Source organism: Chrysemys picta, chromosome 1 (genome assembly GCF_011386835.1).
Source record: "Chrysemys picta bellii isolate R12L10 chromosome 1, ASM1138683v2, whole genome shotgun sequence".
Taxonomy (NCBI): Eukaryota; Metazoa; Chordata; order Testudines; family Emydidae; genus Chrysemys; species Chrysemys picta.
The window spans coordinates 149,280,180-149,305,507 of NC_088791.1; the positions used below are offsets into that span (position 1 = coordinate 149,280,180).

Consider the following 25,328-nt stretch of genomic DNA (forward strand, 5'->3'; position numbering starts at 1 on the left):
GAAGAAGCAACTTTTGGCAAGCATCTGTAGTGCAGAGACATACACACTGTCTAGGAGTACTTCTCCAGATATGGAGGTGCCAGCCTTGCCTCAGCACTCCCTGGCACCACATGCTTCCTCCTCCTATCAAACAGAGTTGTGAACTCCAGCACCAGCCTCTGGGCCATTTAGACCAGCTCCTTTGACTGCTCCTGCTTCCTTGGTGCAGCAGACATCAGACCAAGGCTGCCTCTTGGTGCCTAGAACTCTAGAGGTGTATGCTGCAGGCAGAGATTTACTCTGCCTCTTGGTACCAGGTTCTCTGCTTATCCAGGATGTAGACCAGGGGCCTCAAACACATGACCCGACCCATGGAGTTATTTGCTGCCACCAAGCCCCCCCTCTACCTCTCCCCCCGCCCCCCAGTGCGCCGCATCCCCGCTCCTCTGCCTACCTCCAGGTGCTTCCTGCCGCCTAACAGCTGTTTGGCGGTGGTTAGTGCTTTCCAGGAGGGAGGGGGAGCCGTGCGCTCAGGGGAGGAGGTGGAGAAGAGGCAGGGCAGGGAGGGAGCGGAGTTGGGGTGGGGAGTTTGGGGAAGGGGTTGGAATGAGGGTGAGGAAGAGGTGGGAAGAGGCGGGGCTGGGAGCAGCGGCGGGAGGGGGTTTGTACCTTTATATGAAAAGGTGTCAGTGATGCGGCCCTCTGGCCAATGTACTAGTCCTCATGTGGCCCTCTTGGTGATTTGAGTTTGAGATTCCTGATATAGACTTGCTGCTACTGATTGCATCAGAGGCTCCAGCGTGGTCTGTGTCAGCTGAGGCATTTCATTCCATTATGGCTGCAGAGTCTCAGCCTGTGATACCAACAGTGGGCAAGGTTTTGGCACAGACAGCCCTTGCCCAGCCAGTGCTGTCAGGGGTTAAGCCACATATGCTGTCCTCAGTACCAACTACCTCAAATCTGAGACCCCGCTAGCCAGCACTGAGTAGTACTGCACTGCCGTGACTGTCAGACTATTCCGGGTCTTCCTTGGAGTCGGAGATGGGGTCTACGTGCACCGTTTCTGAGATGAAGCCTTACATTCCTTCGCCCTCACTGGGAAGATTCCGGTCATGTTAACCATTTTATCCATACTCTTCTGTTCTCACTCAGTTTGCAGCCAGTCAGATTGTTGTAGCCCTAGTAGGGGTGTGAGTTTCATCCATTCATCTTTGTGTGGTGCTTTTAAGGGGCTCTGTAGAAGAGCATAGCTAATAACTTCCTGATTAATATACAGAAAATTATTTCTAAGATAATGTAATTGGTACAGATGGAGAGTGCACCTTTAAATCTGCATTGAATTTTCAAAGGGGAGAAAGCCCTCTGCTCTGACATTCTTATCTAATCTATAAAAAGAACAGGAGGACTTGTGGCACCTTAGAGACTAACAAATTTATTAGAGCATAAGCTTTCGTGGACTACAGCCCACTTCTTCGGATGCATATAGAATGGAACATATATTGAGGAGATATATATACACACATACAGAGAGCATAAACAGGTGGGAGTTGTCTTACCACCTCTGAGAGGCCAATTAATTAAGAGAAAAAAAACTTTTAAAGTGATAATCAAGCTAGCCGAGTACAGACAGACAGTTAGATAACAAGTGTGAGAGATTCAATGTTTGTAATGGCTCAACCATTCCCAGTCCTTATTCAAACCGGAGTTGATTGTGTCTAGTTTGCATATCAATTCTAGCTCAGCAGTTTCTCGTTGGAGTCTGTTTTTGAAGTTTTTCTGTTGTAATATAGCCACCCGCAGGTCTGTCACTGAATGACCAGACAGGTTAAAGTGTTCTCCCACTGTTTTTTGAGTATTTTGATTCCTGATGTCAGATTTGTGTCCATTAATTCTTTTGCGTAGAGACTGTCCAGTTTGGCCAATGTACATGGCAGAGGGGCATTGCTGGCACATGATGGCATATATCACATTGGTAGATGTGCAGGTGAACGAGCCCCTGATGGTATGGCTGATGTGATTAGGTCCTATGATGATGTCACTGGAATAGATATGTGGACAGAGTTGACATCGGGGTTTGTTACAAGGATAGGTTCCTGGGTTAGTGGTTTTGTTCAGTGATGTGTGGTTGGTGGTGAGTATTTGCTTTAGGTTGGGGGGTTGTCTGTAAGCGAGGACAGGTCTGTCTCCCAAGATCTGTGAGAGTAAAGGATCATCTTTCAGGATAGGTTGTAGATCTCTGATGATGCGCTGGAGAGGTTTTAGTTGGGGGCTGAAGGTGACAGCTAGTGGTGTTCTGTTATTTTCTTTGTTGGGCCTGTCTTGTAGGAGGTGACTTCTGGGTACTCGTCTGGCTCTGTCAATCTGTTTTTTCACTTCAGCAGGTGGGCATTGTAGTTTTAAGAATGCTTGATAGAGATCTTGTAGGTGCTTGTCTCTATCCGAGGGATTGGAGCAAATGCGGTTATATCTTAGAGCTTGGCTGTAGACAATGGATCGTGTGGTGTGTCCTGGATGGAAGCTGGAGGCATGTAGGTAAGTGTAGCGGTCAGTAGGTTTCCGGTATAGGGTGGTATTTATGTGACCATCGCTTATTAGCACAGTAGTGTCCAGGAAATGGACCGCTTGTGTGGATTGATCTAGGCTGAGGTTGATGGTGGGATGGAAATTATTGAAATCATGGTGAAATTCCTCAAGGGCTTCTTTTCCATGGGTCCAGATGATGAAGATGTCATCAATGTAGCGCAAGTAGAGTAGGGGCGTTAGGGGACGAGAGCTAAGGAAGCGTTGTTCTAAGTCAGCCATAAAAATGTTGGCATATTGTGGGGCCATGCGGGTACCCATAGCAGTGCCGCTATTATCTAATCTATGTGTATATTTACACCACAGTTGCTACAGTGGCACGGCCACAGTAGGGGTTAGGTCAACCTCACAGTGTAGGATAGGTTACAAAATTTTTCATGTAGCTAATTTTTAAGTGTAGACCAGACCTAAGTGTCTGTACCATGCTTATAGCGATGAAATCTGAAAAGCGTTACAAGAAAACCAGTGGTATTTTGCCATGTTGTCCTTTTCCTCTCATGGCCTATTGTAGTTAGGTAATATGTGATAGCAGTAATGAATCTTAAAGAAAATAACCTAAAAGAGAAAGCTATGATGCAGAAATGGATCTTGCATTTGGATTTGAAAGTTGAGATTAGTAATCATCCCGATAGCTTCAGAAGTGGGATTATATAATCATGAGCTGGATACTATAAAAACTCATTTCACAAGTTGGCCTGTTCCTGTGGGTAGTTTTATTTAAGGCACGTATTTGTCAAACCTGCAGAGACAGGAAGGCCTTGACTGCGGAATGAAAGTTGTCCTGCCCCTTGGACAGCTCCAAAAATTTCAACCACAACCTTGTGGTTGGTCTACCGGTCCATGAAAAGTTGAGATTGGCTGGATGCCCTAACACAGGGATTCTCAAACTGGGGGTCGCTCAAGAGGTCGCGAGATCATTACAAAGGGGGTCGCGAGCTGTCAACCTCCAGCCCAAACCCCACTTGCCTCCAGCATTTATAATGGTGTTAAATATATTTTAAAAAGTGTTTAATTTAATAGGGGGGTCGCAGTCTCAGGGGCTTGCGATGTGAAAGGGGTTGCCAGTAAAGTTTGAGGGCCACTGCTCTAACGTGTTCAGGAGATGGCTAATGTCGTTTTGCTGGAGTGTTGGGTGTATCTGTTGATCAAGGCCCAGCTGCAGAAATGTTTGTTGGGATAGTCATCAGTCTAGATTGGCAGAAACAAGTCACAAGACAATCCTTCCCCATGTTCTAGTGCACTTTGCTGTGGTGACAAAAATAAATATATGTAATCTTTTTAGTTGACTACAGAGCAGAAATACTTGCTATTTCACCTAGCTCGTCAAAGGTATATCTTTTTAGCATGCCTGTGTAGATTTTGAATTTGGTACAAACAACACTTCAGACATAAGGGAAATGAGCAAGCTAATTGTGAAGGAACTCCTTCAGGATATAGGTTTTTGTTGGCTTGTCTAGACAACTGTCTAATCAGCTTGCCTCCTTTGTTTGCAGAATGCCTTGTGTCCGGGCAGGTGTCCTGTCTGAATCAGTTATTTAGTGATCTGTTTACTAGTGCAGTTTCTAGATTGCAAACACTGGTTGTTTGCACCTGTTCAGGTAATAGATACATGACCTAAAAGGTCAGTTTGGGTTTTTTGACTAAATAAGCATCTTGTTCCATTTTAAATAATTGTGGGAATTGTCCTAATCATCTTATAAAACTGATTTGAAACTTGTGGCATGAATTGCTAGGGGAATCCATTTGAGTCATCAAAGGCAACTGAAAGAGGGACCTGTGGTAGTAAGTTTAGCTGCTTTACTACAGAAGTGACATAATTAAGAGCAAACATGTAAATTTGTTTGAAATGTACGTGAGAAAATCAGTCCAGTGACAAGGACCCAGCTTTCCCCTCCTTCTGTGCTATTGAATTGCAAGCCATATTCATATTTTAAAAATGCAAAATGTAAAAGCTTTTTGTATAAATTAAAATGTAAATGATAGTATTTGCTAATCGGATGTGGAAATTAAGATACAATAATTGTGATAGAGATTTGACTTTCCAGTGGGCCGAACTAGATTAGCACTGTTTTATTACTCAATTTGTTTTGTGCTCTCTGCATGTGTTTTTGAAGTCTGTGTTTTCATTTGTGAAATATGAACTTGGAAAATTGTAGTTTAGTGTAATTAATGGTGTTTTAAATGACTTTTCTCCTCTGGGCATGTGGATATAGCACTGTTAATGATGGGCATTTATATGCAAAGACGAGGGCAGAACCCTTAGTTTTGGAAGTAAAAAACAGGCATTCTTTTGTCTTTTAAAAATGCATTATAAAACTGAAAGCTCTGTGTATCTTTTTGGAAGTTTTACCAGTATACTAAGTTTTACCATGTTTATGGCTATGTTGCACCTTTTTTTCCTTACTGTTTTTTTCATTTCTAATTTTGCATAGCTAACTGTAATTTGCCTCATATAAATGAGATAGCTAAGGAACAATTATGTGCGGTAATACATTCAGCATATGAAAGCAACAGTTTTCATTATAAAAGTTCAATAATTTAATTAAAGTAGCAAAATTATATTAAAAAGGTCAGTGCCCCCAGATTCCCAAAATAGCATAAATGAGTTGGTTCAAATTCTGATTGAAAGTGTTAAAACTTCCTGAGATTCCTTGATGGCTCTTAGGAGCAGGAATTGGTTTCTGTAGTCAGTTTTTAGAGTTCCGTGTTCAAAATCAAAATCTCTATACCAGTATGTATTTGTTCAGGATTGTAGCCAAAAGAACTACTGAAAAAGGAATATTTTGTTGTAAATTCTTTATGAATAAACCTCCAAACTTAGTTTGTTTTTAACAGACTTTGTAAATGAATTTAAACTGATCTCCTAAATTTGATTTTTTTGCTCATAATGAACCCACAACTTCAGTTGAAAAAATTCATTTTAAAGAATGTTTTGTTTACTCAAAATTCTTTTACAAAAGTCTTATCTACACATTATTAACACGTTCGCCCACTTTGAGAAATGTTTCTGTTTGATGTCATGCATTTGGCAGATAGGTTGCACTTGCTCATACCTCAGGTAAAGTATTACATATGTACATATGTGCATGAGAGATGATCCATATGGCTAAAAATAGTATGTGATCTTTTTGGTAAACCATGCATACAAGAGAGCAGAATTGAGGTTGGACAGGTACCCTTAATTTTTGCACTTTGTAACATTTTGGTGCTTCACTTTGCAACCATAACATTCTTTTAACATAACTTTTTCTTTACTTTTTGTCTGCTTATAAGTTACCCTGGGCCCCAATACATGCCAACTCGGGGCATTGTCATTTTAGCACATTTCATCTGTAGACTTCCAATCTGGATTCAGCCCAGCTCAGTAGGATTTAGAAGTTGTTCCCATGTAAAGGAAAGCTGATGGTTCGGGTCTTGGTTCTCTCACAAGTCACAAACTCATGGTAGTCCACACTTTATAATAATTGACAGACTCTCGCAGAGAGACAGAATCATGAGCCATAGAAACTTAACTCCTGACCTTGCTGAGACCATACATGATTTCTTTGCATTAGACTTCAACACAGAGGATGTTGGGGAGATACCTGCTCTTTTCTGGTAAGAAAGATGAGGTACTATTGGAGACCAAGGTGTCTGAAGAATAGGTGTTGAAACAAATTGAAAGTCTAAAAAGCAAGAAGTCACAGGGTCAGATGGTATCTATCCAAGCATTCTGAAGGAGCTCAGGGATGAAGCAGCTGAACTGCTAGCAAAAATATGCAGTGTCATTAAAATAGCTGCTGTATCAGGTTTGGTGGAGGGTAGCAAATATCGGGATATGATCAAAGTATAGAAAATGACATTTTAAAAAAAGCCTATGTTTAAAGGAACATTAAGGTTGCACAGTCTAGCACTCAAAAGTTAGGGAAAGACGGATTTAAGTTGTCTGATTCTTAACGTTTATATTTTCAATTTAAGTTTTTTAAAAGCTTAAGAAATCACATTTAAAAAAAAAAATTGACACGTAGAACAACACTGACCTCCATATGGGCTATTAGCAGGGTTGAAATTCTTAGATCCACAACATAGACTTCTGCCACTTGAACTAACAACGTAAGTGGTGGTGATAATAGGCTGTTCCTAGAGGAAGATGACACAAATTTTGCCAGTGGGTTTCAGATATTTGCTAGACTTCAGAGGAATGTTGAGTCAGAATGGATTCAGTTCCGTGTTCTGCAGGGGAGTGTGCTTTAGTGTTCACAGCAGTATTGCCAACCCCAAGTGTTCAAAAAAGAGTAGTTGAGCCCCCCAAAATCATGATTTTTAAAAAATAATAATTTTGTGGTTCTTTGTATCTGCCGTCTAGTTTCTGAGCCTTTGGAGTGCTCTGGGGTTGTGTTTTTTCTTCTTCTCTGCAGCAGTGAATCCTAGAGACTTACTTTCTGTTTAAAATGAAAGCGGCGATTCTCTCCTAAGCACATGTATTCAGGAGATGAGGTTTTAAGAAAACCCACATATGTTGTGAAAATCATAAGGGTTGGGATCAGTGTTACAGACCTTTTGCCCCTGTTTGCCCCCTTCTGTCCAATTCTTCCCTTGTCTCCATGCATGTATTTTTCTCCTCCAGAGCTCCTGCCCCTAATCCCCCCGCCCCCTTTTTTCCTCCCTTCCCCTTATTCCTTCCCCTCTGCATTTGAGTCAGGCAGCTTCTTCCTTTTCAGCATTGCCTGGGCACCAGCAGTGGGATCATTGGAAGCACTTAAAGCATAGCCCTGCTTGCAGTTCCTATGCCTGGCACCACAGCAGCTGGGAACAGCAATTCCAGGGAAAGTCCTGCTCAACCCTTGCAGCCTTGGGATGCTCAGTTCTGTAAAGATTGCGCATATGTTGCCTGGTTGCAGATCAGAGCTGGGGGGTGGAGGAGGGAGCATGCCCAGTGCAGACAAAAGCTTCAGCTCATTTAGCTGCTGAACTCTTAACTGTCTCTACTGAGCTGGTGCTTGTCACTGTTGAAGCTGGGGTACTGGACTAGGTGGACCACTGGTCTGATCCAATTTGTCAATTCCTATGCTCATTCAGTCCCCTGGATTCCTTCGTTCTCCCACTTGTTCTCCCCAGTATGTCTCCTATATGCTTCTGTGACAGCCCCATTTCTCCTTGTGGCTCCATCCTTTCCTCTGCCACCCACAGTTATCTCTTCCTTATATTATGGCTGTCTCTTTACCCTCATGGCTGCCTGCCCCTAGGGATTGAACCAGGTCCCATAAAAATTGCTGTTCTAATAGCAACTTGGTGGACCCCCTCTCAGCAGTCTGCTCCAGCTATTCCCCCCACTGTCAATGGTTTACGTGACAACAGGAGGGAGCAGCTGGAGCCGGGTGCTAAGCGGGGGTCAGCCGTAGGGAGTGAGGGTGGGGCCACTGAGCTGGAAGAGCAGGAGAAACAACTGTCTACACTGCCACTTTCAGCGCTAAAATTTTAGTTCAGGAGTGTAAAAAACCACCCTCCCTGAGTGACAAACGTTTTAGCGTTGAAAAGCACCAGTGTAGACAGCCAGGAGCTGCACTCACAGAAAAAGCTACCACCCCTCATTCAGTGTGGGTTTTTTAAATCACCGGGAGAGCTCTTCCCCGGCGATAAAGCGTGTCTACGCTGCCTACGTCACAGCACTACCGCAGCTGCACTGTAATGTAGGCAGTGTAGACATACCCTTAGTCTCTCTTTCTCCAGCTGCTTCCTCTTGCAACACATTCCCAGGATATTGGCTGTGACATCAGCTGCCTCGGGCAGATTTAAAAAAAACTCAGGACTGTCCCAGCCATTCGAGGAAAGTTAGCAACTATGCCAGATAACTTGACCCAGTATCTGCAGAGGCCAAGGAATGAAATAGCATATAGGGTTTAGCTTCACAAGGAGGACTTGCATGGTAACCTGCCTATACTGTTCCCAACGCTGTTCGTATCTGTTTCTTGTGAACATAAGTTTTTTGTTTTTGTTTTTAATTTTTATTTTATTTTATTTTTTTTATTTAGCATCATTTAACAGACTAGTGTATTTTAAAAATATGATAGAATTGCACTTCTGGTAATCCAAAATGCTGGGATGGTGAATCAAATTCCTCTCTCCACTTCTTTCATCTTTAAAGGTGCTTGCTTTTTTTTTCTTTTTTTTAGTAAATGGAGCTGTCAGTGGGTAGAGTAATAGGAATGCTGTCTGGTTTTGTACTTTTTAGACTATTTGTAATCAGCTCCTTTTTTTTTTTTTTTTTTTTTTTTAAACTGTGGTGGAAAAACTCTTGTGGTTTATTCAATTAACCATATGTATTGAGTTGCTGGCCTTTGTCACAGTGTTTATGGGATTCTGCACTAACCGTTATTTTGAAGAGTTCCTGATCTTTTATGTTTCAATGCTGCAGCACTGTTTAGCATAGATGGAGTTTTTGAGGGGGTGGTGATTGTATGAAACTGGTCGGTGCTGACTAAGGAGAAAACTCAAAAGCAGCACATCTGATAACCCGTCTGTTACCAAAAGTGAACTGTAACTTTTCCAGTAGCTTACGCTGCGTTTGTACTTTAAGGGAGAAGCCTGTTATGTAAAAATCGCATGATGAAAAATCTCTAGCATCTAGCAAGTGGTCAGCTGATGAAGTACTTTTACTACAACTGGAAGAAGCGAGTGCTAGCTCTTAATATGAAAATATATACTTGGGGAAAGTTGAACTGCATTTATTATTTATAAAATGCATAAAGACCCAAGTTTGTAATGCCTATAAAGGCATATTTGCCTATGGTCTGAAGTTTTGTAAAGTACTTATTATTTTAGAAGACAGATCTGCTGAGATTTACTTGGTGTATCTCATTATTTATTTTGCTTACATCTGTAAGTACTGGCATTGCTGACTGCTTGCTTGCGGATTGAACTTTAACATATTACTGGCGTTTTTCTTTATACGTAAGGCAACTAAATAGATAGGCCAAGACTTTATAAAATGTTGATAGGTTCCATTCTGTGCAAGTCTGTATTTAAACTGCTGAATAAATGACCTGATTTTCAAAAGGGCAGAGCACCCAGTCTCTCCCTGTGAATTCAGTAGGAGTGCTCAGTCCTTCTGAAAATTAGGTCACAAATTCAGGAGTATAATTATAAGAACCCACCCTTGAAAGTTTTGGCTCTACTGGGTAAATAACTTCCTAATGACAGTTGATTCCAACCACTAGCCAAATTTCTTCTCCGGTCATCTGTGACTCCATCCATACTGCTTCCTTGCTATAACATTTTATTGTGTCCTAATACGCATAACAAGAACTTTGATGGTCTCTTTGCTTTCCTTTTGAACTTTTTAGAATTGTTGAAGTTTTCACTGAGATTGAAATTGGAGCCCCTAATTTCTAGTATAAAAGATCTTTCAAATATGTTCATATAAATACTTCAGCATGGTGCAGACATTCAAAGAATGAATAAACCAGGGTGGAGGGAGAGGAGAATTAACGTCCTCCCCTCTCCCCCAAGAAAAGTGTATGGTTTTGTTGCGTTTTTTTCCTTAGAAAAAAATCTGTGTTTTTTCACAACTCTGCTGGAATCAGCTTGTGTGTGGTAGCTACTGTATCATGCTTTTTATTAGTATACTGGGTGTCACTTTTTACATATAATTAATGTTTAATAAACTACAGTGATGAGCAACTCAGAAAATATCTTGTATCCAGAAGAGATTGGGTCTTATTTTATTAATGGATTATTACAACCTGCTCCTGTTGTGAGGAGAGGTTGCAATGGATGTTATGGATACTCTGTATAATGGTTGGATTTTTAGGCTTGCCTTTTTTTTTTCGGTCTGGAAGGCTAAGAATCCAATAAGTAGGACCACCTCATATGTTTTCCCTGAAGTGGAAAGTGAATATAATGCAAGAGTTCTGCAATGGCAGCGTCTCTGTGCTATGCCCTTGCCCAGAGGCCGCCATTCTTTCAGAAAGCAAAGGGTTTCTCTTTAGAAAATACTCTTCCTGTTAATAGTAATCTATGAAACAAAGAAATAACCATCTGAGCTCATTATAGTTGTTATACTGCACTTAAATCAGGACCCTGGGTTTCTGTTCCAGTTTTACTCCTCCAAATTAGGACCTAATTTCTATCTTGGATACACAGTAACTGTTGCTGTACTCTAGAAAAATCAGCAACTCTATGAATGCACATGCATATTGGTAGGGGATGATAGAAGCAGCAGAACTGAGGTTAGAAATGAGCTGTTCAGCTAGCCACCAAATGTGAAACTACTATTTGAAAATGATTTTGCGTTTCAGTTTTGTAGTCTAATGGCAGAACAATGCAGTAAATTGGAGTTTGTGTCCTAAATTTGGTCTCCCCGCTCCCCGAGTCATCAGGAGTTTAAAAGTGGTATTCTCAGCCTCCATAAAGAGGTCATGCTGCTCTGAAGCAAACCCTTTTACCATTCAAGAATAGGTTGTCGGTTTTGGTCTGGCTGGGGTTCAGACAGGCTAATCTTTTCATGTCAGGATTTGTAATAGGGGCTGTAACCTAACCCTAACCCAAAAGGATTGACATGCAGACTTACAGTATGAAACAAGGCACACATTCTCCTCTCATCCCTTCATTCGAAAGGATTTGTACAGGAATCACTGTGCAGTTGTGTGTTTTTTAGAAAGCTAGAATGTACATGGCTACAACATGCCGAACCGGACAGCTAGCACTATCCTTCTTGTGCTTAGGATTTTAAATCCATCCAGTGTTCAGGGAGTTAATATTGTCAGAACAGATGCATGTAATTTTAAAGACTGTTTTGCTGCACATTTAATTTCAGCCTTGTTCGGTTGCACATTTCATATCAGTCAAGCGTTAATAAAACAGTGGCTTGCTGGCTGGCAGTTCACCCGTAGCTCCACCTACGCTTGCTTGTATCATCTGAGGCTGTTGGTTGGGACTCGGATACTGCCAAGTGTGCTGTGCATGTTGGTCTCATGAGGCAGACTGCGGCTGTTGCATCATTCTGAACTGATGCTCACCTCTGTAATCTGAACGTGTGCCAGGGCTGGAGGTTGCTGTGCACACTGGTAATCTTTGGCTAAAATGTAGCTAACATACGTTGCTTTGTCTCTGACCTTTTTGGATGTTCTGCATTAGTAGTTTTTTAGGCCAACATCCAAAAACAATTGTCCCATGGCCTACCATATCCCATAATCTTTTTGTACCTTTAGGATTATGGGATATGGGTCATGGGAAGTTTTTGGGTACTGTGGGATTTGTGGATGAGGCGGGAAGCTTGTGCCTTCACATTGCTTTTGGTTACATAAAATAGAAAGTGCTGTTGCAACTATTATTTATGTTTAAAGGGAATATGACCAGCAAGCACATGTACAAAAACATCTGATTTTCTGTTTGAACTACTTGATGTTGAGGGGAACATCTGAGTGTTTGCTTTACTGTGTGCACAAATTGATATTTTTATTATTCTAAATGCAGTATTTTAAACTTACGGGATTTACCTTGTTTGAAGGATATGGGGGGGGGGGGTAGTGTCTCAGAAAACACCTTTATAGTTGTTGCTTTAAAATTATTATGCCACATCTCACCCAACAGTGGTGTGCATTTTTTTCCTAGGGAAATCTTGAACATTAACATTATACTAATTGATATAATTCATATGTCTCCAGCACCTTTGAGGATGGATCTCAGTGTTTTATGAACAGTAGTTAATCCTCAAACCCTCTCCTGTGCTATTTTTGCTGTTCATTGGCAGGTTTCAGGCAGAATCCTGACTTCCTGACCTGTGATGTAACCAAACTATACTGAAAGTAATTAATAATCACCAATTGGCCTGCACTAACTGGATGATGGCTGTTCCGGGTGTTGTTGTTTTTGGTTTTTTTAATAAAATATCATGGATGTGGATTACCTTTCATTTTGATAAATATCATTATTCTTTTCCCTAGTGTTGTCCTGTATTAACCCAGACAGTAGATGATGATATGAGCATTGATTGGCTTTCCACACTCTCTGTTCTGGGGGTTACTATTATTAGTCATGCTATTATTCCCTGGGACTTGCAAGCCCCATGCTAAAAAGTGAGACATTACAGACTTCGGTCATGTCTGCGTTGGAAGTTTGCACCAATTCCAGCAATCAGTGGCCTGCACCAGTTCAAATCCCAAGCGTAGACAAGGAAGGCCTTGATTCACCTGTAAAAAGCAACAGAGGGTCCTGTGCCACCTTTGAGACTAACAGAAGTATTGGAGCATAAGCTTTCGTGGTGGGTAAGAACCTCACTTCTTCAGATGCAAGACTTGCATCTGAAGAAGTGAGGTTCTTACCCACGAAAGCTTATGCTCCCAATACTTCTGTTAGTCTCAAAGGTGCCACAGGACCCTCTGTTGCTTTTTACAGATTCAGACTAACACGGCTACCCCTCTGATACTTGATTCACCTGGGAGTTTATCCCTGCCTGAAACTTCTTGTCTGCAGTTGAAATTTGCATTGGTGACTAGCCATTAAGTGCGGGACTTGGGGCAAATTCCCAATCTAAAGAAGACTTCAAGGGATGCTAGTTGAACACTAGGATCCAGTTCTACATTCCTTCCTCCCCCCAAATTCTATTTCAATGGCAGTTTTGGACAAACAGGAAGAAATGCAGGATTCTGCAAGATGATGGACAGGCACCTGCCTTTTGAAATGGAACTAGGTTCTTGATTCCTAGATTGATATCTTTTATTTATTTCTGTCTCTAGGAATCAGTTAACATACCCTGTTGTAGGGGGTAGGGACAGCATTCAAAGACCTAATGAACAGGAGTGTTTGGGACACATTTCAGGAGGACATTTGAAAGTATGGGTGGGTTTGGTTGCTGGCTATCTCTATATAATCTGTTAGGTTTAGTGAGAGAGATTGCAGAAGTTGGGCTCTGCTAGTGGGGTTCAGGGAGAACAAGCTGATCTTGATCAGTTCTGCTTGTTTCTTGGCAGCATGGTGTCCTCTGTTATGGCCTATGGAGCACTGCGGCTCAGTAGCTACTCTGACAGTGCTGCATCCAAACACTGTTAGATTCACTTTCCCTTTCCTGCAGCTTTGGTGTGCTTTGAGTTCTTACAGCAATCCAGATGCTCAGGTTATAATTCCTCTCTGCGAGCAGGTCTTGATGGCCATAAACCCCCATATAATAAGGTTTAACCATCTCAAACTTCCACTTGTTTGTTTTTCAGCATGTGGGTAGGGATCTCACCCTCTAGTAGGAAGATGGTTAGAAAGAGGTCTAAGAAATGCCCTGTCACAGCACATCCTATATGCGCCAAACTCCTGCAATTGGCATCCAAAGTGGTTGACCATTGCAAAGGTGATGTTGCCAGCATGTGTCTTCGTTGCCAGGTCCCAATACAACTTAGCATTGCACCTTTCTTCTTCAGATATAGAGGGAGGCTAGTTGGGAAGAGGGGCTCCTTACCTTATCAAGGCTGTCTTTTGAAAACATTTTGGAGAACCCAGAGATGGACTCATCTAGTGAACAGGTCCAGAAGTTCCATTCATCTATTTTCAGCCACTGCGGCAAAGGTAATTTCCACTATCTGGTATAGGAAGATGGAGAGGGAGGAGAGCAGATACAAGCGTAGCTTTGCCCCTACTTTACTTGACTTTAGCATCATTCAGGACCAAGACAGAACAGGCGCAATCTCCTATCCTGCTAGCATAACAGAGCAAAGCCTTCTAGCCCAGGCCCTCAAACTTCCAGAAGCACACCCGTGGGCTCAGCTACTGGTAGCACTCAAGGGACACAAAATAATCTGCTTCTTTGCTCCATGTGGTGGTGGTGTAGAAAGTTCAAAACAGCTGTTCTGAGAGTGATAGCCTCCCTTTAACAGCAGCAGCTTTAGTAGGCACTCCCTCACCAACTCCTGGGTAGCAACCCAGGTGGGGAAACAGAGAAGCTGCTCTACTTGGCATTCCTCCTGGGAGAGAGGAAGAACAGATCTGGCAGAGGGGCAGAAGAACTACTTGAATACCAGGAGGAACCACTTGATTAGCAACTCAGCCATGATCAGATGAACCAGTCCTCTGTTGATGATGTCCAAGGTGGGGACAGGGATGCAATTTGTTTAGCAATTTGTCTGATCAGGTCAAAATCCCCAGCTAAACAAAGGCAGGATTGCTCAAACAAGGGCACAAAGCCAACCTTGCTCCTCTTTCCCTCATTGTCCTGCTCTTCACGGCCCCCATTGCAAGAGGGGAATAAGGAGGCCAGAAGTCCAATGTTCCCTACCCTGCAAGATCTCATCATCACATCACATGGATCTCTTCACCACTAAGAACAAAATTCTGTAGTACAGAAGACTCCCCAGTAATTCTAGATTCAGTGGAGTTCTTACACTTTACCATTCAGGCATCCAAACCCATGCAGAAAGGGAATATCTCTGATGCTCCATCACTGCCCTCCTAACTCATGGGTGAGAAGACTGCATTAGTTCCTCTGACCATTTGAGGAGTTTACAGAGGAAATTGAACCTAATAGGGTCATAATAGTAGACCTTGGCTGAAGAAGATGATCTGTGGGAGGACGGAGATGATGATGAGGAAGATGCAGACATTTTTGTATGAGAGTACAGGGAGCAGGGTGCATTTAGACAATTGGACCTAACTGCAGTTCTCCCCAGATCAGTCACTGAAGCTCAAACAAGAGAGTCTTCTGGAACTGAAGCCTGGGCAGATCCCATAAAGCCTTCATCTTACACTTTGGAGTGAGGCACTTGTTACTTTTGCAGAACTGCAGCTTCTAGCAGAACCATTAGAACTCTCTGGTCTCTGACTGTACAAGAGACAGCTGTGTTCATGGAAAATCCAGGATAGATGTGACAATCTTGAAACTAACAAAAAGAACAGTGCTATTCTAAGGATGAACAGCCTTGTAGGAAGGTCAAGGCCTTCCTAAAAATGATAATCTTTGGGCCTGTCTCTGCAAGCGTCTGTTATCCACTTGTGCTTTGCCATCAGTGGTAAGATGGTTACAAAATTTTTGCTTAGAAGGTTCCTGAAGGACAAGAACGCTGAAATTATTGAAGTTTTTACTGTCCTTGGGTCAGCTTTCATTTGTCTGCAGTATAACCATATAAAAAGATACAAATTCATAGATTCCGAGGCCAAAAGGGACCATTACTTAAAGCCATGGCCTGAAACAAAGGAATTCTGTTGCTGAAATAGTGGGCAGTGGTTCATTCCTGCATTGCAGTCTGAATGAATTGGATAAGATTCAGTACGCCTTGTCTGTTCCGAAGAACCAGGCCTGTTCCCAGGTAAGATACATGAGGCAGAGTGGGTTTAGAGTTTCTAAGGGCTTGTCTACACGTGTAGCTATTCCTGAATAATTCTGTGTGTGGAGCACTCTTATTCCAGATTGAGTACTGTGTTCCATTTGTCTAACCCACTAAGCTAAACTTCTATAGACAAGTTTTGATGCTCATGGCAGAGGAAACCAGCCTCAATGAACTCCCCTGAGGTTTTATAACAGTCATTCTGAAGCACAAGGACCCAAACCCAAATGCCTTTATCTGGGAAAAACTGAAGGAACTCCCTGCATGTGTGGACCGAAATGACATGTTGATATGGATATACAGTTGAGATCTATACAAAACCTTTCAGCAACTTCTTCATTCACTTTACTTGCTCCAACTCAGGGAAGATGCAAGTTCAGAAGCACTAAACCATCTGAGAATATGGGTTAATGTCCCCATCACAGAAGTCAGAAATCAGGTGGAAATGAGGTAAAGCAGGTGTAACTCCATCTCCTATGTGTTGCTGCTATAAATAAAAGGAAAGCATGCAAGGCCTGTCTTCAGCAAGTAGGGATACCAGTGAGACTAGAAGCTTGGGCCACCAGCAGGAAAGGTTTGTCCCAGGTAGCACCTAGTAAAGAATAAAGGCAGCTAGGCTGTATGTCTAGGAGTGCGAGGGGGAAGAGGGGGGAGAGACCAGGCACACAGTGCCTCCCATTCGTGATCAGTTTCTTGATCAAGAAAAGGTTCATAATATGAATAACATTGTGAACTTCTGTTGTAAAGAAAAGCTGTTTTCCTGGTCTATAATCTGCAGTTCTAAATCAGTTGCAGTTTACTTGTGTTCTGATGAATTTTCACTGCTGGGTGGGGACCTGTGGGGGAGCCTAAAGCTTCTTCCGGCAGGCTAGAAAGAAGACATGAAGCAACCTTTATTTGGTATATTACAGGATTATTATAATCTGAGCATGTCCTGTCAACCTTTGTAACTCAAATGTGGGATGAGCAATCAGGTTAGTTTAAAGTAAAAAGCTATATAGGTAGTCTCTTTGGCATTCAGGGCTAGGAAGAGTGTTTTAGAAGGGATAGAATAATCATTACTGAAGGGGCACTTTTGGCACATCAGATTTTATAATTTTATCACCAAGAAAAACGTAGTTTAACTTTCTAGATTCACATGTAAACACCCCTCCTTCATTCTGGTTTTAGCTGAATAACACAAACTGCAAATAAGTTGCAAAGAGATCTGTTTGTAGCCCCTTAATACTCAGTGTTTCTCAAAGGAATGTGTGCTTCAGGAATTCTTTATTTCAGTATAAATGAAGCTTTATTTTGTTCTCCATTGTGGCAGTTGGGAATGAGGGTTGCACATTCACTAATGCTTAGTGAGATCATAATTCTGATTTAGACTAACTGCTCTGGTTTGTAGCTATGGTAAGCAAAGGGTTGTAGAAATTTGGAAATGTACAACCTGGAAAAAGCCATACCCTACCCCCAAAGAAAATATTTAAAAGCCTTTTTATACCAAGCCTTTTCCTTGCTTTTAAGAAAACTGGGATGGTAACATTTGGAGGGATTGTTGATAGAAGATATTCTAGGACAGGGGTTCTCAAACTTCATTGCACCGTGACCCACTTCTGACAATAAGAATTACTACGCGGGACCGAAGCCAGAGCATGGCTGAGCCCTGCCACCCTGGGCTGGAGGGCCAAACCTGAAGTCCAAGTCCTGCCATCCTGGGTTGGGGGGGGGGGCAAAGATGAACCCCGAGGGCTTCATCTGGGGTGGGGGGAGGGTTGTAACCTGAGCCCGCTGCCCAGGGCTGAAGCCCTGGCTAGTGGGGCTCTGTCTTCAGCTTCAGGCCTGGGCCCCAGCAAGTCTAATGCTCGCCCTGGCGACCTCATTAAAGTGGGGTCCCGACCCACTTTGGGGTCTTGACCCAGAGTTTGAGAACTACTGTGCTAGGAGAAGCTTGTCTTTGCGCATTGGATATATCACCAAGTCACTGGCTGGATTGTTGCTTCTGGAACACAAGAAAGAGGCATTATTGGGTATGAGCAGAGGTCTTGTGTTTTCATCCACCCTCTACTTTGGGTGTGTTCTGTCAGCCTTTCTTCACTGTGTCTCTGAAATGATTTTAGTTGCACTATATTTAGACAAACATTTTATCTGTTCTAATTGTATCTAAGGTAGCCATCACTAATTTATGTAATAAGGCTCTCACTAATAATATAAGTTGATTTCATATGCTCTATTCCATTCACACTTTCTCATCTTTATTTGGAGCTTTTCTGTTTGTTTCAAAAGCTATGATTTGAGTGAGCTCCAAGGCAAGAACAGTCATTGTAGTTGTGAACTATTTGGTAATATGCTGTGTTGTAAAGTGAGTGGCTATTGTGTATTTAGGCTGTGTTCGAGGAAATTTTATATGCTTGGAGTACTAATATGAGAAAAATGGGTCCTTAGAAGCTTACTGCATTTCATATTTTAGCATTAGACTATTTTAATCATAATTAACTTTAGTATGTGTTCCCTGTTACAATAACAGTTGTAATTTCACAGCTGTTTATGTATTTTTGATCTAATTTGTTCAGGTGAACTGATATTCAGAGATTGGCTAGGTTTTACTTTAAAGAAATAAAAATCCTTCATTTTATCCTATTAGATTCTAGTATGTGAAGTGTTAGTTTTACTGTGTATTTGGTTGAATTAACTCTCCTGTCACCACTCAATAATGAGCTGTTCATGGAGCTGCGACAGATGGTCAGGGAGAGTGCCTAAGGAGATGGAGTGGGAGGCGTCAGAGCAGCAGAGATCGCACTTGTCCTGGAATGGGATACTGACACACAATAGAACTTGTAACGGTGTTAGAATAACATCTGCTGATTTTCAGAATGTATTATTATATGCTATCAGATATACAGATCCTAAGATCATGAAGCAACAGTATGAGCTAGAGTATGCACACTTATTCAGGAGTTTATAAAGATACTGCTGAAATAATACGTGTGTAGTGCTTTACACATTCAAAGCACTGTACAAACATTGATTTATCTTCCAATACCTGTTGGAGGTGTGAAATTATTACTATCCCCGTCTTCAGGCTGTTGAAACAAAGGCAGAGACATTACTTGTCCCAGGTCATGAAAAAATTGCTGGTGGAGTTGGGTTTCGATCTCAGAACTTCCAGACTTCAAATCTTGTGTTCAGTACTCCAATGGAAATGTGAACACCTCCAGAAAGTATTAAGATTGCTATCATAATAGAGAGCTGAGTGACTGATGGTATATGGAGCCTTTCATATTTAGGATCAGTGGTTCAGATTTGACCTGTTTCTCTAATGACTAAAAGCTGATACTATATGATGAATGTCCAGTGGTTAGTGTGAAATGTTGAAGAACTCATTCTTCTTCCCAGTGAATAAATGTGCCTTACAGAAAACACCAGCATAGCTGGTAATATTTGTTCCTTTTTAGCAATCTTAATAGAGATCAGGGACAGAATGATTGAAGATTTGAACTCCCTTCTGTCGTGTCCATCCGTCTCCCCCCTTCCCTCCCCCCCGCCCCCCCCCCCCCCCCCCCAGCTGGCTTCTCCAGGTTAGAAATGAAGCACATTAGAGAGGTAATTTGAGGAAGCTTATGTGCCTGTCGTGCACAAAACCTGCATTGTTTCCATGGATTTGCCACAACCAGTGGGGCTTTTGATCAATCATTTCTCTGAGCCTCAGTTTTCTTATCTATAAACAAAGATTGCCAATTTCATAATGGTGTTGCAAAATGTCACTGATTGTAAAGTGCTATATAATACAAAGTATTATTTAAATTCAGTCAGTGACAGTGATAGGATTAAAATTCAAGGCCTCCTAGCTAGCATCTCTACTTAAGGCTAGATGGTAAAGGATTTTGAAGCAGAAGGCAGAAAGCGTCTTGAACTAAGGATCAGAACCATGCACACTTTAAGACCTCCATATGATCCATAGAGTTTCTGAAGTTTGCATAGTTATGACGGGGGGGGGGGGCAGGAGGGGGCTCTGATGCATGGCTTATGAAGTCCATATTATGACAGTGCTGCTTTATAAAGCAAACATTAGCTATGTGCACTTAAGTATATGGAAACATTCTCTCCCTCCCAAATCTTCCCGAATTTAGTCAGAGGTAACAGTGCTAACAAGACAAATTTAATATTTCTAAATCAAGCTGTTTTGGCCGGACATGTGACAAAGAAAAAAAAAAGTTAAGAAAATGACCCAGAAATGTAACTAGCCTGAATTTTTTAACCCTCCCCACCCTCTAGCTCTCAAATCTCTTTTCCCATTTGCCCCAAGTCTTGCAAAAAGATTTTTCCTCTGACTAAGATGCTGCATGCCAAATTTCAGATATCAGTTGAAATCTGGTAAAGTTAAGGTGTAGGGATACATTCAAAATTGGATGTGTTTAAAAAGCTAGCTTCAGATCTGATTTTATAGAGACTAGTCTCTATAAGCTTGAACATCTTTTGCTACTGATACACTGCACTGTCTCCTACAGTTTAGGTAGAGGTAAAAGAGAGATGTGGAAAAGAGAACATGAAAGAAGTGATTAGGGGATGGTGTTGGGCGGGGGTGGGGGACACTGTACCAATAACAATACATGAATTGGCATGGCTTTGTTAGTTACATCTCCTTTTGTGTTCTATCCCCATCCATACTTCAGTTCTTCATTTATTTTTGTTTTTAGAGTGTAAGCTCTCTGGAAAATGGATTGTTGCTTTGTTTGTACTATAGGCTCATCACTGTGGGGCCCCAGTCTATTTCCCTACACACCTATGTTTGTCACCATCTCACTTTATGTCTTAAGCTTTTTGAGGCAAGGACCATTGTCATCTGTCATGAGCTAATGCACATTTATCATGCTGTATAAATGTATTTTAAATTAATGGCTTTTTTGGATTGCTACAAAGTGGAGATGTTTAGTCACTAACAGTAATTGTCTTTATTCTGCCAAGCAAAACAGTGTGTCCTTCTGATAGTTCTGTATAAATCTTGTTAGACTTCAGTCAGTCGAAGTGAGATTGGAATGCATGGTTGTCTGTTTCCCAGCTCAGGGAACTGCCTTAGGCAACAGGAGTATTTAGTGTGGAAATGTGTTCACCTGTCTCTCTGTGCGCTGTGCAATAGCGGCTTAGAAACATTGTGAAGAAAAAGGGAGTGTACCTGCTTTTCTATAATATTGTCCAAACAAAAATCAGATCCATGAGCTCTAGACATTTCTGACAAAAGGGTTCCAAGAAAAGGTGGAATCACCTTTTAAAATGTTTGAATTGTTATTTTTGATTACTTAGTTGTGTCTACCCAACCTGCACCAAACCAACATGAAAAAATAAAATGTCAGTTAACGTCTGTTCTGTTTTTACCACTTTTACAGCATCTTCAAAATAGATTTAAAACCCTGCTGCAGCCTTAACGGCGAAATCACTACCATTCCACTCTGTGAACAGTTCAAGCCTGCTGACTATTCAGACTAGAATATGTAGCTTTCAAAGCTTAGAAAATACAAACTGAAAACTAACTCTGAGTTTGAGTACAACATTTATTGTATCTGCTTGTCAGCAATAAGCTCTGGTGCTCAGCACCTTGGGTTGGTTGTTTAATTACAGTGCTCTTTAGTTTAAGAAAATCTGCACCCTTGAATACTATAGTTAAAACAATTGGAGGAAGAGGAATAAGGAGCAACATGAGACAGACTAAACCACATTTCGTACTTATGGCAAAGGAGCTACTTACATTCCTATTTAAACTTCCAGACTTTTTCTTTTCAACACCTCATTCCTAATGCATCCCTGATTCAGTGGCTTTCATGTGCTCTTGGCCAATACACTTAAGGTGCACAGTACACCGTAACACCACTGTTTAAAAAAAAAAAAAAAAAAAAAAAATCCTAACCTTATGGTGCTTTTACTCTTTCAGAACCGAGAGCTCCAGATCATGAGAAAGTTGGATCACTGTAACATTGTCCGATTGCGATACTTCTTCTACTCTAGCGGAGAGAAGGTAAGTTAGCATTGAGAGGCTCACAGACAATAAGCTTCATTAAGGCTACTTAGTGGTATTATAATAACACTGTACGCTTTGAATTTTTAGGGGTATTAAAAACTGTGTGAAAATAGTGGAGTCCAGAATAAGAAAACAATGGTAAATGTGCATACCAGGAGCTCAGATGTTCCTGAGTTGAGGAGCATCAAATTTGTAAGGCAGAGCATGTTAGAGCTGATCTTAACTTCTGACTATCGAGGTGTAGGCCATGGGTACTGTGGCTCCTAGTATGCAGTGATCAGTCTTGATTCCAGCAGCCTTCTGTTTGGGTCAAGATGAAGAATTGCATAGCTGGGAGCTGCGGTTTCTATAGGTGTCACTTCTTTATTAAACATGTGAACAGCCACTTTTTAGAACTTCATGTGTTGCATTCGGTCACCTCCTGTGTTATACAGGGGTCAAGCAAGACTACTGAAATATCTTCAGTTCTGAAATCCATCAGTATCTCAAAACTGTCCCTCATATACCAAAAGCTGTAGTTAATGATGTAATAAATGGAAAATGTAGAAAAAGAACTTAAAAATAAACAAACCAAGAACTTTCTATTCAGTATTGATGACAGAAAGTGACACTGGAAGAGTTTGCAATAAGCAGGCCTTGGGATTTCCCCCCTCCCCTTTTATTTTTTTTGGGTCTCTCTACTCTTCCAAGATGGTAGGGGCAGGGACTTGAGGGGAGTCTAGTCTGGGTCTTTCCACCTCTTCCATGGTTTGGAGAAGCACTTCCCCCATGTGATGACCCCCAAAGGGCAAAATGGACCCATCAAGCCAGGTGATAGAGGTTGTGGTCAGGGGGAAGTTTGATCTGGCTCTCTTCTTCCTCCCCTTATCCCAGGCTGCTCTGGTAGTTCCCTAGCATTTTGAGTACAAATTTGTGCCACTGCTGTTTGAATGGCAGTTTAGGCTCTGTTTGTTACCGTGTTCAGTTACAATTTTGGCATGTTGTCAGAATTTTCCTTAGTAACGCAAGTAAGAGAAGGGGTGGTTTAACAGTTTATATCTTAGCCACGTTGAATAGAATTTCATGGCATAAGCAAAAGGCACATGTCTAGTCTGAGGGCTTCCTCCCTGCAAAATTTCAAAGGCCTGCTGGAAACAATGTTGGGGTTAAAATGTCTCAGAAGAAAATCCAGGGACTTTTCTAGCAGGAACCATTAGGCAGCATAAATACAGGGGTTCTACCAGATTTTACCACATAGCAGTGCAGTGTACAAACAACTAGATCACTGGCAATGTTAGTTTTAGTGGAAAGTGTTTTTCACTTGACTACAATGTTTGTAGATGGCAAGTGACTCAAAATGCTGAGATGAGCAGCGTTCTTTTAAAATGTGATACTTCCTCTGTAATTTTCAAGAAAAAGAAACATAAAATAGTATAGTAGTCCATGATCCCTCAGAGTTCAAGGATGGTTCTCTTCCATATAACGATAGTCAGTTATTGCTGGTAGCTCTGCAGGTGGCTAATGAGATCAATCCAGGATCCACAGATCTTGTCACGATCACGTTTCCCAGTGGAAGGGGTGGATCAAGATTGTTGAATGGGACTGCGGTGTGTTCTTTCCTTCTATCCCATTTCTCCATTTTGTGTTCCAGTTGGATCTTGAAATACTGGGATCCTTGCCACAAAGTCCTTTTCCATTTTGGTCATTGAGGACTTGGGTTTCCCATGAGTCTGTCAATATTGCACTTCTTTGTTGGCTTTGAGGGGGTCTTTGAAGCACTTTTTGCCCCCCCCACCCCCTTGGCCATGGCACAATTGTGAACATGACCTACTTCAGGATTCGATTTTCTGGCATTCGAACAACGTGACCAGCCCTATGGAGTTGGTGGTGGATGATCATAGCTTCAATGCTGGAGGTTTGGCTTGGGACAGAACACTGATGTTGGTGCCTCAGTCTTCCCGCTTGGTTCGGAAGATCTTGCAGAGGCACCATGGATGGTATCATTCAAGAACCTTAAGTTGTCTACTGTACCTGACCCAGGTTTCAGCCCCATATAAGAGAGCAGGGACAACAACGGCCTGGTACATGAGAAGCTTGGTTTGATTCTTGATGTCACGATTTTTGAAGCTGCATTGGTGCATTTGAAGGCACTGTTGAATTTCCTCATCAATGTCAGCTTTGTGTGACAGATAGCTGCCGAAGTAAAAAAAGTGCTTGATGTTCTCCAGGGTTTCTTGATTGATCTGAATTACGGGAGCAGGATCCTGGTGATTCGGAGCTTGTTGGTGGAGTACCTTAGTTTTCTTGGTGTTAAGTGTGAGACCAAATTGGTTATAGGCCTCAGAGAACGTGCTGGCTATTTTTTGAAGATCTTCTTCTGAGTGAGCGCACAGGGTGCAGCCATCTGCATATTGGAGTTCAGTGACTGATTTAGTGATAGTTAAGGCTATGTTTTAGTCATGGCTATTTTTAGTAAAAATCATGGACAGGTCCCGGGCAGTAAACAAAAATTCATGGCCCGTGACCTGTCCATAACTAGTACTATATACCCTTGACTAAATCTTGCAGGGGAGGAGGGGGTCAACCTGGGGGTGCAGCGGGTGCTGGGAGGGCAGGGCTGGCAGGCTCCTGCCTGGCTTTATGCCTCCCTGGAAGTAGCGACATCCCCTTTCCTCTGCTCCTAGGCGGAGGCGTGGTCAGGCAGCTCTGCACACTGCCTCCGCCCTGAGCGCTGGCTCCACAGCTCCCATTGGCCGGGAACTGCGGCCAATGGGAGTTGTGGGGGCGGTATCTGCAGGTGGAGGCCTAGGAACCGAGGGATGTCGCTGCTTCCAGGGAGTCCCTCTTCTCTCCCACCTCCAAGGTAAGCGCCGTCCAGAGCCCTCAACCTGTCCTGCACCCCAGCCCTGAGCCCACACCAAAACGTCTGCTGCTACTGGGGGAGAAGGGTGCGGTGGCGCGAGACTGCCCCAGCAGTGGCTGTTGCAGCTGGCTCAGGGGCTGCCTGAGCTGCATCAGCCGCGGCAGAAGTCATGGAGGTCCCGGAAATTCACGGAAGCCGTAATTTCCGTGACCTCTGTGACAAACTCACAGCCTTAATGATAGTTTTGGTCTTGGATTGGAGGCGATTGAGGTTGAAGAGCTTGCTGTCCATTCTGTATTGGGGGTCAGGTCCGGAGAGGAGCTTGTCACTGATGAGAAGAAGGATGATGGCAAGGAGGATGGAGAAAAGGGTTGGCGCTGACACAACCTTGCTTACCTCCTGTCTTGACTTGGAAGGGGTCTATTTCAGATCCATTGCCGACAACAGTCACAAACATGTTGTCATGGAGTCAGAAAGAATGGCAAATATTTTTGGCAGGCATCCAAATTTAAGGAGAATTCTTCAGAGCCTCATGATTGGTGGAGTGAAATGCTTTTGTGAGGTCATTGAAGGCCAGGTATGGAGGTCAATGTTGCACACAGCACTTTTCCTGAAGTTGATGGACAGTGAAAATCATGTCGGTAGTACA

The 25,328-nt window shown here is 42.3% G+C and overlaps 1 protein-coding gene across 6 annotated transcripts in view; it reads left to right on the forward strand.

The window, feature by feature from the left end:
* GSK3B (glycogen synthase kinase 3 beta) overlaps positions 1-25,328 on the forward strand; it is a 233,238-nt gene that overhangs the window by 90,570 nt on the left and 117,340 nt on the right. For all 6 annotated transcript variants that reach the window (XM_005292685.5, XM_065586994.1, XM_005292687.5 and 3 more), the window contains exon 3: positions 21,751-21,834. In XM_005292685.5, coding sequence (XP_005292742.1) covers positions 21,751-21,834 — 84 coding nt within the window. The remainder of the gene's footprint in view (positions 1-21,750; positions 21,835-25,328) is intronic.